The sequence below is a fragment of the Papio anubis genome, chromosome 2, assembly GCF_008728515.1.
Source record: "Papio anubis isolate 15944 chromosome 2, Panubis1.0, whole genome shotgun sequence".
Lineage (NCBI taxonomy): Eukaryota > Metazoa > Chordata > Mammalia > Primates > Cercopithecidae > Papio > Papio anubis.
Window position 1 is genome coordinate 51236847 of NC_044977.1, and position 15550 is coordinate 51252396.

Sequence of the window (15550 nt, forward strand, 5' to 3'; positions counted from 1 at the left end):
CACCCTCTTAGTTCTGGTGTCTCTGGAGATTTCCCCTAACACACACGTTCCCTGGTCTAGGGCTCTCAGGCTTTGGGGGTGATCCCAAACACCCCGCATCACCATCCAAAAGCCCCATGATCCCTGAGGGGCAGGCTCAGCCCATGCGGGCCTCGCTGAAGCCCAGTGCGGTGTCTATGCCCAGCCCAGGGGCCGCCGCCTCCAAAAGGCCTTCCGAGCCTGACTGACGTTTATAGTGGCATCGTTGTGTGTCTTCAGGTTACAGTCAGCATCCACTTCCTGCACTCCTTACACAGCCGGCCGGTAGGTACACCCTCTCCCCACCCTTTCTTGACCTCCCGCTAGGCTGGGCCTTCTCTGCAAGGCTAGATTCATATTTTAGCGGCACCAAGCAGTCAGGTGCCGCTGACGCATGCCTTCATGCAACTCAGGACAAAGACAGCTAAAAGCCACAGAGCACAGCGCGGAATCTAAGGCCTTCCATTGGTGTGCGGGTGGATTCCGCGGTGCTGAACTTTCTTTTGTGGGTGTGGGGGCCGTGGAGGGGGTTGTTCTCTGGCAGAGTTGGCGCCCTAAATGACCTACGGGTAACCTCTAATGGCTTCCGCAGGGGGTGCAGTGCGGAGGACAAGAGCTTGGGGCTCTCTGGCTGAGTGATGTGGGAGCCATTCAACCGGTTTTTTCCTGGAGAAATGGGGATCTTAAGGCCTCTCTGGAAAGGGTGTGAGAGGGTCGAGGCGGAGGGGGCCCCGGACCTTCAGCGCATCAGCAAGTGGCTTCCCTTTGCGAGCCCGGAGTCCCTCTTCTGGGAAGCATGGATTGGGACAAGGCAGGCTCCGGTTTTCTGCATCCCAAATGTCCTGGAGCATGTGTCCCTTCCTTGCTGACCGTGGGTCCAGGCCTGAGCGCAAGGTCCAGAGCCGGTGGCCTGGCTCCACCGCCAGGGGCACAGACTGGGGCGGGATGCGTGCTGCGGGGCGCCCAGGGGCTCCCCCTTGGGCCTTCTAGGGTCTAGGGGTCTCCGCGGGCGCGCGCGCTCAGCCTCTCCTCTCGCGGGCACGCCCCAAGCCCTCTCCCTCAGTTCCAGGGGCCCGGGCGCGCGCCCATCCCCCAGCCCCGCGTTCCAGCGCGCGGGCCGGGCTGGGGGGTGGGGTCTCCGCGAGCTCGGCCCCCAGAGTTCCCGCGCTCGGGCCCAGGAAGCGGCCGCCAGCGGCGGCCCTCGCCCCGCCCCCGCGCTCATCACCTGCTGGCCCGGCGCGCGCGGGCGGGAGCGGAGGGCAACGAGGGCGGCGCGGGCGGCCGGGCGCAGGGTCGCGGGAGGTGACGCGCGGCGAGGATGGCGGCGCGGGGCCGGGGGCTGCTGCTGCTGGCGCTGTCGGTGCTGCTAGCGCTGGGCCCCTCCGCCGCTGCGGCCAAGCTCAACATCCCCAAAGTGCTGCTGCCCTTCACGCGGGCCACGCGCGTTAACTTCACGCTGGAGGCCTCGGAGGGCTGCTACCGCTGGTGAGGCGCGCGGCTGGGCGGCCGGGCGGGCGGGGCCGCGGGCCGGGCCGGGCCTTCGCGCTGAGAGGCTGGGCGGGCGCCTGGAGGCCTGCAGGGCCGGCAGGTGCGCGGCGCGCTCTCGCTGGGCGCTAGGCGGTGGCGGCGGGAGCGCGCGGGTCGCCACCACTGCTCATGTCATGGCGCCGCCTGGGCCTCCGCGCCGGTGAGGCGCGAGCAGAGCGGGCCCAGCCTGGCGGCGGTGACCCGCGTGTTCTGCGTTGTGCGGGAGGAGGGGTGGCCTGGGGAGCTGCATCTGGGACCGCAGGGCCCGAGCCCGCCTGACCCGAGAGGGGGCGCCGGGGCCATTGGGCCGCACTTCCCTTGTGTCTGGGATCCCGGCTCGGATTTGTCTGTGACCGCCCTCGCCCTGGCATGAGAAGTGAGTCTGTGGGAGACGAAGCGCAGCGCCTAGCGTCGCGGGTAGGAACGGAGACCCTGGAGGAAAGGAGTTTTGGAGGGAAGCCCAGGGGCCGCTTTACAGAGGCGAAGTGAGGCGAGGCAAGCCGGCGCTTCCCCTCAGGCTGCCTCGACTGGGTCCTGACGTTCAGGGCATTTCCATCACCCTCCCTCCCGGGTTGGGAGTTCTCCATGGGATCGGTTGCGAAGTGTAATCCTGTGGAACCACAAGGACCTATGAAACCAGAGACCGACACTGACAGGGCGGTGCGGTCCAGCCCTTACATTTTGCAGACCCGGGGAAATGGAGCTCCTGCCTCTGGCAAGGCTGCGTGGGCGCGACTGAACCCCCTCAGCTTCCCAGCCCAGCCCTGTTAGGAGTGAAAAGATGGGCTTCCGCCCTTCCTACCCCCAGGGTACTCATTGGTTGCTCCCTTTGTTTCTCTGTTCCAAGGCTGGGTCAAGGTTGAGGCAGAACGAGGTGTGACCACATGACAGAGAGAGCCATGTGTGTAAGCCTGGACATGTGTGTGTTAAGTCTGAGTATTAGTCTGTGCGTGTATGTGTGATGCCTGAAGCTCAGACCAGCCAGCTTTCTCTGTTGCTTGCACTACTTGCCCTATTTCTTTTCTTTTCTTTTTCTTTCTTTCTTTCTTTTTTTTTTTTTTTTTTTGAGACAGAATTTTGCTTTGTTGTCTAAGCTGAAGTGCAGTGGTGCGATTTCGGCTCACTGCAACATCCACCTTCCAGGTTCAAGCGATTCTCCCGCCTCAGCCTTCCGAGTAGCTGGGATTACAGGTGCAGACCACCTGGCTAATTTATTTTTATTTTTATTTTTTAGAGACGGAGTTTTGCCCTTGTTGCCCAGGCTGGAGTGCAATGGCGCAATCTTGGCTCACTGCAACTTCCACCTCCCCAGTTCAAGCGATTCTCCTGCCTCAGCCTCCCGACTAGCTGGGATTATGGGTGCCTGCCACCACACCCAGCTAGTTTTTTGCATTTTTTAGTAGAGACGGGGTTTACTATGTTGGCCAGGCTGGTCTCGAACTCCTGACCTCAGGCGATCCACCCACCTCAGCTTCCCAAAATGCTGGGATTACAGGCGTAAGCCACCATGCCTGGCTCGCCTGGCCAATTTTTGTATTTTTAGTAGAGACGGGGTTTCACCATGTTGGTCAGGCTGGTGTTGAACTCCTGACCTCAAGTGATCCACCCGCCTCTGCCTCCCAAGGTGCTGGGATTACAGGCGTGAGCCACTGCACCTGGCCTGCCCTATTTCTTTTTTGAAGGTCTCCTTCCTGAAATCAAGACGTACTAGGTCAGCCCATTGCATTTTGGGTTTAGTGCTTTATGCGCCTGGAGGCTCCTATTTCTGGCCTGATGTCAGAGGCTGAACTTGGACATTAGGTTTTCTGTATCCCAGTCTAAGACCTTGTCTTGTGTGGGAAAATCAGCTGTTAGTCAATACTGTGGCGGGGATACATGCTCATTCTCTTGTTGGAGTTGTCTGTACTCTTAGTATGTGGGCAAGAAAGAGGAAACTGGTTATTAAAAACAGCTTGTTTCAAGTGAATCCCTTTGGATACATTTGTGTGTTACTTTCTCTGAAATTCTATAGCTGTACTTTTTTTTCTTTTTCTAGACTAACAACACTTTTTCCCCCCAACGTCATTTTCTTCTCTGAGAGGAGCTGAAGGGTGTTGGTGAATTTTAATTTACTTGGTAGGAAAAAGGAAAAAAACATTCTTAATCTCCGATGCATCAGGGAAGTGATAAGTACCTTATAATGTGTTTGGCGTTGATCTGCAGTTTGTATTGCAGATGTGTGACTGCAGATGTGTGACTGCTATCCAAAGTGTCTTCTCAGAGGTGTTTGTGATTGTGGTTCCCCCTTAACTTGACAGGAAGACATTCTGTCAATCAAGCATTGAGAATATTTATTTTTAGTAGTGCTGTTCCTAGTGTAGTCATCTATTGCTGCAGTTTTGAAGAATCTCCTCTGGCGATTTTAAGAGCCGGACTATAGACATATATCCACAGTCCTCTAAACCTGGGAAGAACATTACCTCTTCATCCAGAGAGTTCATTGTTAAGTCTCTGAGACGAAAAAGAAAATGAGAATTCTGCCAGACCCTGTGGGAACATTTGCACATCCTTTGAATTTGTAGCTGAGCTCTAAGTTTACAGAAATCACTGTGTGTGCCTGAGCCAGCAGCAGCTTCATGTTTACTTTTCCTATTTTATTTTATTTTTTTATTTTATAGCATCAAAATTGGACAGTTTTAGGGCCAAGGGAACCTTAGAGGTCATCTAGTTTAAACATCCTGTGTTTCATATGGGAAAACCTGAGCCCCAGAAGGGGAAGTGATCTCTGGGAAGTTTTGTAGTGATGGACACTGAGTTGGAGCAGGAGCTGCTGGGATCCCTCCCTGTCCCATGCCATTAGACCTGGGGACTTGCAGCCTCTGGCTAATTTGCCAGCCTTTAATTGAGTCTCTCCAACTACACCCAGCCAGTACTGGTTTTGTGACAAGTTCCTGTCCTTCTAGATATTTTGCATGATTGAAAGTGTTCCATAATTTATATTTCATTTGCTCCTTTTAAAGGTATCCTTTTATATACAAAACGACCTTATGTTGAAAACTGAGAGAACAGATGAAAAAAGAAATCATGCCATAATCTTCCAGCTGTAATACAATCACAGGCAGCATTTTGGTTTCTTTTCGGTCACTTATGTTTCCCCTCCTAGCTCCTTTCTTACATTGCCTTGAACCTGGTTATTTGGGCATCTCGGGAACCTCCTTCCCTGCCAACACTGGCTAGCACTGAAGCCTAAGCACTGCTCTGTTGCTTCTTCTTGAGGGCTCCGAATCTGAGCACCTTTCTGCTGGGTTGAAGTTGCCTCCTCATTGATTCTTTCCCTGCCGTGGAGTCCCAGGGTATTCTGGGTCCTCCAGCGGGGGGCCCTGTCTTGGAGAAAGTGAGTGGCTCAGATTGGTTTCCCAGGGGTTGAGCCTGAGGCAGGATTCTGCTACCCTTGGTTTACAGAGAAAGTGCTCTGTTGGGCAGCTGGGTAGGGAAGGGAGGCTGCCTGCAGGTTGTCCTGCCTTCAGGCAAAGGGACCAAGCTTTGAGCTTTTGTACCCACTGTCAGGCAGCCATTGGTTCCCCTGGGGAAGGGGATGTTGTGCCACCTCCCAGGCCTCTGGCAGAGACACCCTTGAATTACGACCTGCAGCTCCCCTGGCTGAGGTGGGGAGGGGTTATGGACCTGCCTGGTAAACAGCATCCAGACACAGCACGCACAGTGACCGCCATACAAGTGCACAGATTTCTCCTTTCCTGCCCCTGACAGCCTCTCCTGGGCACCTTGGAGCCACCTAATGTGTGTGCCAGGCCTGGTCCTGCACCAGGGTACACCCTCTCTTATGTGGTCTGGGGCACTTCTCAGTCACAGGTATAAGGATTCTCAAACAGGCAGATGGGAGCCCTTTCAGGGCCAGGGAGGGGACTGGTCCCTATGCTGTGGAGCTTGACCTTGGAGCGTGCTATACCCCAGGCAGCTCAGATGACCCCTGGGGAGTCCCTCTTTGCTGAGGGGTGACTGTGAGAGGCCAGAGGCCAGCACTACCCTTGTGTGTGGACGTCCTGGGTCCCTCTCCCTGCCCTGGCAGGGGAAGCTGCAGCAAGTCCCCTCACAGGCCTTCATGGGTGAAGTTGGTCAGGAAGGGTGAGGGATGCACGCTGAGCCAGGTCAGTGTCATCCAGCCCAACTGCCTTCTGCTGGGATCAGAGACCCTGAGCCTCTGGAACAGGAGCAGGTCAGCAGGTCACATACTGGAAACCGCACAGGTGAGGCAGCAGGGCCTGTAAGACGTTGCACCATAGTCAAAATAAAAAATTCACAGAGTATAAACAACCCAAAAGAGGGAGTTGAATTTGACAGGAGGCCCCCAGTTTGCTCTTCTGTACCTCCTTCACTTGGCCTTGCCTGAGCCCACACTTGTACTTCTGCTGTCTTTGTTGAGAGTGTTTTCCCCTGTACCAACATTCGATTTGTGTGCATGCTGCATCCCCACACACCTAGGCCAAATCTCTGTCTGCTTTCTTATACCTGGCCTTAGAGTTGCAGGCTTTGGTCGATTGTGTTATCTGGGCCTATTTGATGGCGTTTCTGGCAGTTAGAAGGTGGGATGGAGATACTAGAGCTCCTGCAGGGCCCGGGATAGGGCACACGGTGAAGACCCGTCCTGCCCAAGCACCAGGAGACAAGCACTGATGGACAACACATGTTTCACAGAGGAGGGCTGGAGAGTGACTGAATAAGAGGTGACTCTTTTTATTTTTTGAGATGGAGTCTCGCTCTGTTGCCAGGCTGGAGTGCAGTGGCGTGATCTCGGCACACTGCAGCCTCCACCTCCCGGGTTCAAGCTATTCTCCTGCCTCAGCCTCCCAAGTGGCTAGGACTACAGGCACACACCCAGCTAATTTTTGTATTTTTAGTAGAGATGGGGTTTCACCATGTTGGCCAGGATGGTCTAGATCTCTTGACCTTGTGATGTACCCGCCTCAGCCTCCCAAAGTGCTGGGATTACAGGCGTGAGCCACTACACCCAGCTGTCTGTGACTCTTACTATGAACCAGGCACTTCTTGAGGTCCTGGGATGTGACAATGAAGCAGCAGGAGATGCCCTGCTCTTGGGGACTCACAGCGATTGCCAGAGTTAAACGGTTAATTAAGATGAGATCTGTGGATGCATGTGAGGCAGGAGTAAGTTCTGAAGGAAACAGAACTGCAAGGCATGGAATGCGTTTTGGGGAGGGTGCTCAGCCTAAGCCTCCTGGGAGTCGAACTAGGAGTGGAATGGGGTTAAGTTGGAGGGGAAAGCAAGTGCAAAGGCCTGGAGGAGAGATGGAGCTTGTCAGAAGTGCGCAAAGGCAGCACGTTTGGCCAGGGCAGGGGGGCTAGGAGGGAGGATGGAGAGGTTGGCAGGGCGGGGCCATGTGGGACCTTGTGGGCTGTGGTTAGGAGACAGGAAGGAGAATGCCAGGTCAGATGTTGGGCAGGGTTAGACTGGGCCTGGTTTTGGGGCCTTGTACTCCCCAACCCTTGAGGGTTGTTTGTAGCTGTGGCCCCTGCAGGGCTGGACTAGGCCTTGCTCAACTCCCTTCACCAAGCCTGCAGCAGGCAAGTGCCAGGAAGTGTCTGTGGAGCTGGGTTGACCTGGGCCTTGGGTGATTTTCTTCCTGCTTCCTTTGTGGGTCCCCCACTCTGCCTGAGCTCTGTCAGCCCCATGAGGTGGCTTCCACTCTGTAGACCCTGCATTTGGGCACCGTTAGGGGCTGAACCCTGCGGGTAGATGGGAGGTGGCCTGTGTCATCCACCACCCTCACCCATCCTCCTTCGTGCAACTCTCACTTTTCTTTCACTGTTGCTTTCTGGCGTGACACAGATCCCTGAGTTCCCCTATGGCCTGCCCACCTCCTGTTCCTGTGTTGTGAAGAGTGGGGAGCACCCCCCAAAGGCATTGCCTGCCAGACGCCAGCACATTCTGTGTGCCAGTGGAGCCTCATGCGACAGTGGGAATGAGAAAGATTCACTCTCTCAAAACTCACTGTCAGTCCTTTAATTTTCCTCAAAATAAAAGTTTTCTTCTGGTGTCCATATGTGGTTTACGTATTTTTTAATTTTAAATTGTGGTAAAATATATATAACATATAATCGACCTCCTTAACCATTTTTAGGTATAGAGTTCTGTGGCATGAAGTACATTCACAATTGTTGTGCAGCCACCTCCACCATCCACCTTCAGAACTCTTTCATCTTCCCAAATGGACACTTCATACCCATTAAATAGTAACTCCCTATTTTCTCCTGCTCAGGCCTTGGCCAACACGGTCTTTTCCTTGCACTCTTTGATGTTTGCCTGTTTCCCAAGAGAACAGGCAGACTCCCAGAGTCTTTGTAGGCAGCAGCTTCCCCCTAGGACCTGCTGACACTGCTTTGAGTCATCTGGATGGATGGCAAACGCTATGAGATTTTTATTTACACTAGTGTGTAAGGTTTCCTTTTTTTTTTTTTTTTTTTTGAGGCAGAGTCTCGCTCTGTCGCCCAGTCTGGAGTGCAGTGACGCCATCTCACTGCAAGCTCCGCCTCCCGGGTTCCTGCCATTCTCCTGCCTCAGCCTCCGGAGTAGCTGGGACTACAGGTGCCCAGCTAATTTTTTGTATTTTTTTTAGTAGAGACAGGGTTTCACCATGTTAGCCAGGATGGTCTCGATCTCCTGACCTCATGATCTGCCCGCCTTGGCCTCCCAAAGTGCTGGGATTGCAGGTGTGAGCCACCGCTTTTTTTTTGAGATGGAGTCTCACTCTGTCGCCCAAGCTGGAGTGCAGTGGCACGATCTCGGCTCACTGCAAGCTCCGCCTCCCGAGTTCACGCCATTCTCCTGCCTCAGCCTCCTGGTAGCTGGGACTACCAGCACACACCAACACGTCCAGCTAATTTTTGTATTTTTAGTAGAGACGGGGTTTCACCATATTGGCCAGGTTGGTCTCAAACTTCTGACTCTGTGATCCGCCCACCTCGGCCTCCCAAAGTGCTGGGATTACAGGCATGAACTACTGCCTGGCCTTTTTTTTTTTTTTTTGAGGTGGTGTCTTGCTCTATCGCCCAGGTTGGAGCGCAGTGGCCTGGTCTCGGCTCACTGCAAGCTCCACCTCCCAGGTTCACGCCATTCTCCTGCCTCAGCCTCCCAAGTAGCTGGGACTACAGGTGCCTGCCACCATGCCCAGCTAATTTTTTGTATTTTTAGTAGAGACAGGGTTTCACCATGTTAGCCAGGATGGTCTCAATCTCCTGACCTCGTGATCCACCCACCTCAGCCTCCCTTTTTTTTTTTAAATTGAGACAGAGTCTCGCTGTATTGCCTGGGCTGGAGTACAGTGGCGTGATCTTGGCTCACAGCAACCTCTGCTGCCCGGGTTGAAACGATTCTTCTGCCTCAGACTCCTGAGTAGCTGAGATTACGGGCACTTGCCACCATGCCCGGCTCATTTTTGTGTTTTTAGTAGAGACGGGGTTTCGCCATGTTGGCCAGGCTGGTCTTGAACTCCTGACCTCAGATGATCCGCCCTCCTCTGCCTCCCAAAGTGCTGGGATTACAGGTGTGAGCTGCTGTGCCTGGCCAAGGTTTCCTTTTAAAGTAATTTTTTAGTAAAGAAGAATCCATTTAAAACAATAATAAGAAAAGGGCTGAGCGCGGTGGCTCGTGCCTATAATCCCAGCACTTTGGGAGACTGAGGCAGGAGGATCGCTCAAGCTCAGGAGTTTAAGACCAGCCTGGGCAACATAGCAAAACCCTGCCTCTACTTAAAAAAAAAAAAAAAAAAAAAAGTTGGGTGGGGCTTAGGCACCTGTGGTCCCAGCTACTGCGGAGGCTGAGGCAGGAGGATTGCTTGAACCCAGAAGGTCAAGGCTGCAGTGAGCCATGATTGTACCACTCTACTCCAGCCTGGGCAACAGAGTGAAATCCTGTCTATTAAAAAAATTAGGCCAGGTGCGGTGGCTGGCCAGATGCAGTGGCTCATGCCTGTAATCCCAGCACTTTGGGAGGTCGAGGAGGGCGGATCACCTGAGGTCAGGAGTTCGAGACCAGCCTGGTCAACATGGTGAAACCCCGTCTCTACTAAAAATACAAAAAAACAAACAAACAAACAAAAAAAACTGGGCGTGGTGGCGGGCACTTGTAATGCCAGCTACTTGGGAGGCTGAGGCAGGAGAATTGCTTGAACTTGGGAGGCAGAGGTTGCAGTGAGCTGAGGTTGCACCACTGCACTCTAGGCTGGGTGACAGAGCGAGACTCCGTCTCAAAAAAAAAAAAAAAAAACTGTCTCAAATAAATAAATAAGTAAATAAACGAATACAAGTGGTACCTGGATGTGACTGGGCTAAGATAGGTGTCCAACCAAGAGGAGCCTAATGGTGGGGAGGGGCTGTCGGCAGGCGCAGGTGTCTTGGCAGCTGCCCCTGCTGGCCAGAGCCTGCAGGTCCAGAGGCAGGGTCTTCCAGTGTTGCAGAGGAGATGTGGGGGTGGTGACCAAAGTGGGGGGGATGGACAGAGGGAACCAAGATGAAAAAAACAATTTTTCTGTTAATCCCTTTGCATACTATGCCCCCACTTAATCCTAAAAATGAACAATAAACTCCTTTGGTATGAATGACTGCACTCCACAAATGAGAAGCCTGGGACCAAGAGCCTCACAGCTGGTTAGTGGCAGAGCTATGTTCAAAACCAGCCTCAGATCCAGAACCACACTCACTCTCAGGTGCCTGGGGAAATGTGCCACCCTTCTCAGATGATTGTTGGTTTACCCAATTTCCTTCAGCTGGGTTTTAAAACTTCAATAGTACTTTTATTTTTTTGAGACAGGTTCTTGCTCTGTCACCCAGCCTGGAGTGCAGTAGCATAATTATAGCTCACTGTAACCTCAAACTCCTGGGCTCAAGTGATCCTCTTGCCTCAGCCTTTAGAGCAGTTGGGACTATAGGTGTGAGCCACCACACCCAGCTAATTTTTAAAATTTTTATTTATTGTTTTTATTTTTTAGAGACTCACTATTGCACAGGCTAGTTTCAACCTCCTGGCCTCAAGCAGTCCTCCTACCTTGGCCTCCCAAAGTGCTAGGACTAAAGGTGCATGCCACCACACCTGGCTAATTTTTTTTTTTTTTTTTTTTTTTAGGAATGGGGTCTCACTATGTTGCCTAGTCTGGTCTCAAACTCCTGGTCCCAAGTGATCCTCCTACCTTGGCCTCCCAAAGTGTTAGGGTTACAGACATAAACCACCATGCCTGGCCCAATGGTGCTTTTAAAAATCAGTATTGGCCAGGCACGGTGGCCCACACCTGTAGTCCCAGCACTTTGGGAGGCCAAGGCAGGCGGATCACCTGAGGTCAGGAGTTTGAGACCAGCCTGACCAGTATGGAGAAGCCCCATTTCTACTAAAAATACAAAATTAGCTGGGCATGGTGGTGCATGCCTTTTCCTAGCTACTCTGGAAGCTGAGGCAGGAGAATCACTTGAACCCAGGAGGTGGAGGTTGCGGTAAGCTGAGATTGTCCCATTGCACTCCAGCCTGGGCAACAAGAGTGAAACTCTGTCTCAAAAAAAAAAGAAAAAGTAAAAGAAAAAAAAATCAGTAATAGCTGGGCGTGGTGGCTCACACCTGTAATCCTAGCACTTTGGGAGGCCAAGGCGGGTGGATTGCCTGAGCTCAGGAGTTTGAGATCTGCCTGGGCAACACGGTGAAACCCTGTATCTACTAAAATACGAAGGAAAAAAAAAGAAATTTGCTGGGTGTGGTGGCGTGCACCTGTAGTCGCAGCTACTCAGGAGGCTGAGGCAGGAGAATTGCTTGAACCCGAGAGGCAGAGGTTGCAGTGAGCCTAGATCGCACCACTGCACTCCAACTTGGGTGACAGAATGAGACTCCATCTCCAAAAAAAAAAAAAAAAAAAAAATAGTGTTCAGGATACATTTGGAGGTGGGGGCTGATTCAGGTGGATGTTAAAGCCATCTTCTGCTTGGGTCTGGAGGCAGCACCAGGTAAAGGTGGGAGGCCTGTGGCCTTGTTTTGAACTCCATGTATCCTAGCACAAGGGATCAGGAGAGTGTCCAGACCAGGGGTTCTGAGCTAGACTACCCTAAGGCCCGTCTAGGGATGTGGCTTCATGAAGGTCAGTTAACATCCATGCAAAGGATTCCTCATGTATCAAATGGGGGTTTTAATAGGGTTGTTGGGAAGCAAATGAAATGTTTATGATATGTTTCACTCTGTGATTGACACATAATAAAGCATAGAATAAATGAAAGTTTCAAGATCAGTGCCAGCATGGTCAGGTTCTGGTGAAGGCTGTCTTCTAGGTTTTAGACTGTCCACTCCTTGCGATATCTTCGCGTGGTAGGAAGGGATGAGCAGCTCTGTGGGACCTCTTTTACAAAGGCACTTAGTCCATCCATGAGGACTCAGACTTCATGACCTAATCACACACCAAAAGCCCCACCTGCTAACACGTGTCATCACCTTGGAGGTGAGGATTTCAACATCTGAATTTTGGGGTTACGCAGACATTCAGACCATAGCAGACGGGCACCCATAGAAAAGTTGAGTGGTGTTACTGAAAGGTATGTGGAAGCAGGCAGCCCAAACCCAACACGTGTCCCCCACAGAAATGACACTCACAGGTTGGCCACTTGCCTGTTGACAGTTGTTTGTGGGAAGGGCAGGGGAGGCCTGCAGACCCCGGGCTTACAGAGGAGCTGGTGTGATGAGGGAGGACATTGAGCAGAACAGAGTCAGGTGCCTTTGAGGAGGCAGCCTGGCCGTGTGACAGCACCAGAGCTCAGTCTCAACAGCCGTCAGGTAGGCACACGAGACCTGCTGTTGCACAGAGCTTTTGGGATGCTCTGAAAACACTTACAAAGCATGCAGCCCTAGATGCCTTCTGTTCCACTTGGTACATTTGATAAAATTAAGTTTGTAATTAAAAATCTTTTTTTTTTTTTTTTTTTTTTTTTTGAGACAGGGTCTCTCCCTGTCACCCAGGCTGGAGTGCAGTGGTGCGACCTCAGCTCACAGCAACGTCTGCCTCCTGGGTTCAAGCAATTCTCCTGCCTCAGCCTCCTAAGTAGCTGGGATTACAGGTGCATGCCACAATGCCTGGCTAATTTTTGTATTTTTAGTAGAGATGGGGCTTCACCATGTTGGTTAGGCTAATCTTGAACTCCTGATCTCGTGATCCGCCTGCCTCGGCCTCCCAAAGTGCTGGGATTACAGGCGTGAGCCATGGCGCCTGGCCTAAAAACCTTTTTATAAAGAAAACTTTAAGCCCAGATGGCCTTGTCTATAAATTCTGTGAAACATTTAAGGAAGAAATGATACAGGTTCTTTACAGACTCTCAGGAGAAAGAGAAGGAGCAGTTGTTTCCTAATTCACTTTTATGAGGCCAACATTACACTCATTGCAAACCAGATAAAAGCATTATAAGAAAAAAAAAAAAACCCACAGGCCAAAAGCACATTTTAAAAAAATACTAGTTAATCAAATCCAGAAAAATAAACAAGACTAATATATGATCACCAAGTAGGGCATATCCCAGGAATACAAGGTTGGTTCAATATTGCAAAAAAATCAGTGTAATTACCATATTAACAGAATTAAGAAGAAAAGCCATATACTTGTCTCCATGAATGAACATTTACCACCCACACATGATAGAGCCCATGCCTGCCTGTCCTTAAAGTCTCTGCTTGCACAGTGCCCCTTCAGTGATGCCTCCTCTGAGTGTCCATGGAAGATGGCAGCCCTGGCCCTCCCAGCGTTTTATTTGTCTTTAGCCATTACTAAGATCCCATCTTCACTCACTCATTTTGTCTGTTCTTCTTCTTCCACTAAAGTGAAAGCTCCATGAAGGTAGAGGTTAATGTGTAGTCTGTACTTAGTTGTGTCCTCAGCACCTAGAACACTACCTGAAATACCACGAATAGCCCAGTATTTATGGTTTCAGTAAGTGGATGAATGCCTTAGAGGCCCCATGGAGGACCAGCAGTGCCATGGGAGCTGATAGGAGGGGCATGGGTGATGCATGGAAGAGTTGCCGTGTTTGGTGAGCAGAGAAGGTTGGATAGCATACCCGTGGGTCAAGAGGTCATGTGAGGTGGAGGGACCAGTATCAGCAGAGGGAGAGGTGGAGAAGCTAGGAGGGAGGGAGGAGTGGGAGGCAGGGGCTTCGGAACAGAGGTTGGACTTGACGGCAGGTGATTCAGGCTCTTTCCAGTGGTGCAACCTTGGGCCAGTAACCCTGTTTTAGGCCTGAATCTTTGGTCCAGGCTTTAAGGATGCCTTGGTGGTGTGATTGGGAGGCCTGTGAAGAGGACCCTGACCCTAGGGCTTTAGGGTCAGGCTTCAGGGAAGAGGAAGGACAGGTTCAAGCAGGAATCATCACAATGCCTTGAACTTCTGGGCTTAGGCCATCCTCCTGCATAATTGGAACTATAGGCACAAGCCACTGTGCCCAACTTTTCTCCCTTCTTTAAAAAGTAAAGTTCTTATGGTCAGAATCATGCCAAACATTGCAGGACCACAACTCTTTCATTTGGGAGCCCCCTCCTTTTTCCTGGATCTGAGAGCTGTGACAAGAGCTTTATATATATATTATCTCAGCCCAATGCTTTGCGTAGGTGCTATTTTCATTCCCATTGTGCAGATGAGGATGTGGCAGCCCAGGGAGGTTAGCTCGTTTGGTCAAGGTCACACAGCTGGTGAGTGGCAGCACCCATCTGTCTTATGACCTCCCATTCCACAGATACCAACAGATGAGAGAATTGAGTGAGCCATGTCCCCATCACTGAGGGCTACTTGCTGCACTGCACGAGGGGTCCCTGGGAAAGCCACACGCACCACTCCCAACTGTGAAGCCTGCCATGTGTGCCGGGTTGGGGGTGGAAGGGTGTGGGGCGGAGGTGTTGGTAAGTGGGAAGTTGGGGCAGATATGCCGCCCACCTGCTGAGGTGCAGGGAAGAACAACAGGTGTGCAGGCAAGAGGACCAAGTGTCCTTCTAGAGGAGTGGCTATTCATTTAGACTGGATGGGCTGGGGAGGGCTTTTCCGCAGAAAAGTCTCATGAGCCCGACTCTGTTTCTTTGGCCAAACCTGATGTGGAATCCAAGTGAATTGGGCTATGTGCGGGCTGACCTGGCTTCGGTGGGTGGCAGGTGAAAGTGTCGGCATCTCAGCCAGTGAGCCCTATGTGCAGATCCTGCCTTTTCTGCTTAGTGAGGCCCTGCATGTCCTTGAGCGCTGTGTCTTCAGACCCAGTTTTGAGTATGGGCTGAGCGGCTGCATGGGCCACCTATGGCCCAGAGCCTGTACCGGTCAGGGACTATGTGAGTTGTTGTAGCCACGTGCCTCTTCCAGCGGTTCCTCTGTTCCTCACGGTGGGTCCCAGCCACCCAGGGAGAGGCCTGTCTGGTGTTTAGAGTTCCTGATATCAGTGTAGGACATTGCCCTGCCCCCGTGCTCCCAGAAATTGGAGAATGGCAGCTTTTATCAGACTCCATACCAGAGGGAAGGCATGGCTGGCGCTGCGGGGCTCAGTTCCCCTCTTCCCTGGACCCACGCTTCCCCGATGTATGCCTCAGTAGTGGGTGGTGGGGACTGCAGTCACTTCATTGCCACCATTAAAATGCTGCTGCTTTTATGTACTACCTATACTGGAATTTACTGAACATTTCCTTCAAAATGACTCACTTTTTAAAAAACATTGACATTATCTTTCGTATTAACATTTATGAGCTCATGATTTTGGTACATTTGTTTTTCCTAAAACACTTAAATGAATATGTAATATTTAAAATGCATAATGAGTCGGTTAAAAAATAGTTCATCTGTGCATCATCTAAACTGGTGGTAGGTGTGTCATATCCTGGGGAAAATGCTCCTGGAATGGGAGAGGTATCTGGTCTGGAGTCACCAAGGTCTGGCTGCCATAGCTGGCCATGCCGGTGACAGCTGTGTGGCTTTGGGCAAATTACTTAACCTCTCTGAGCCTC

At 51.9% G+C, this 15550-nt stretch overlaps 1 protein-coding gene and 1 long non-coding RNA gene across 7 annotated transcripts in view; both read left to right on the plus strand.

Annotated features, from left to right (window-relative positions):
- Positions 1-1249: 1249 nt before the first annotated feature.
- NUP210 (nucleoporin 210) overlaps positions 1250-15550 on the plus strand; it is a 102899-nt gene continuing 88598 nt past the window's right edge. For all 6 annotated transcript variants that reach the window (XR_002520308.2, XR_002520309.2, XM_003894064.4 and 3 more), the window contains exon 1: positions 1250-1503. Coding sequence is in view for 4 of the 6 variants with exons in the window: in XM_003894064.4 (XP_003894113.2) it covers positions 1337-1503 (167 nt within the window). In the remaining 2 variants the exon portion in view is untranslated. The remainder of the gene's footprint in view (positions 1504-15550) is intronic.
- On the plus strand, positions 1526-7639 carry LOC110742535. Its single transcript, XR_002520310.2, has 2 exons — positions 1526-1921; positions 7391-7639. It is a non-coding gene; the product is annotated as an uncharacterized LOC110742535 (long non-coding RNA).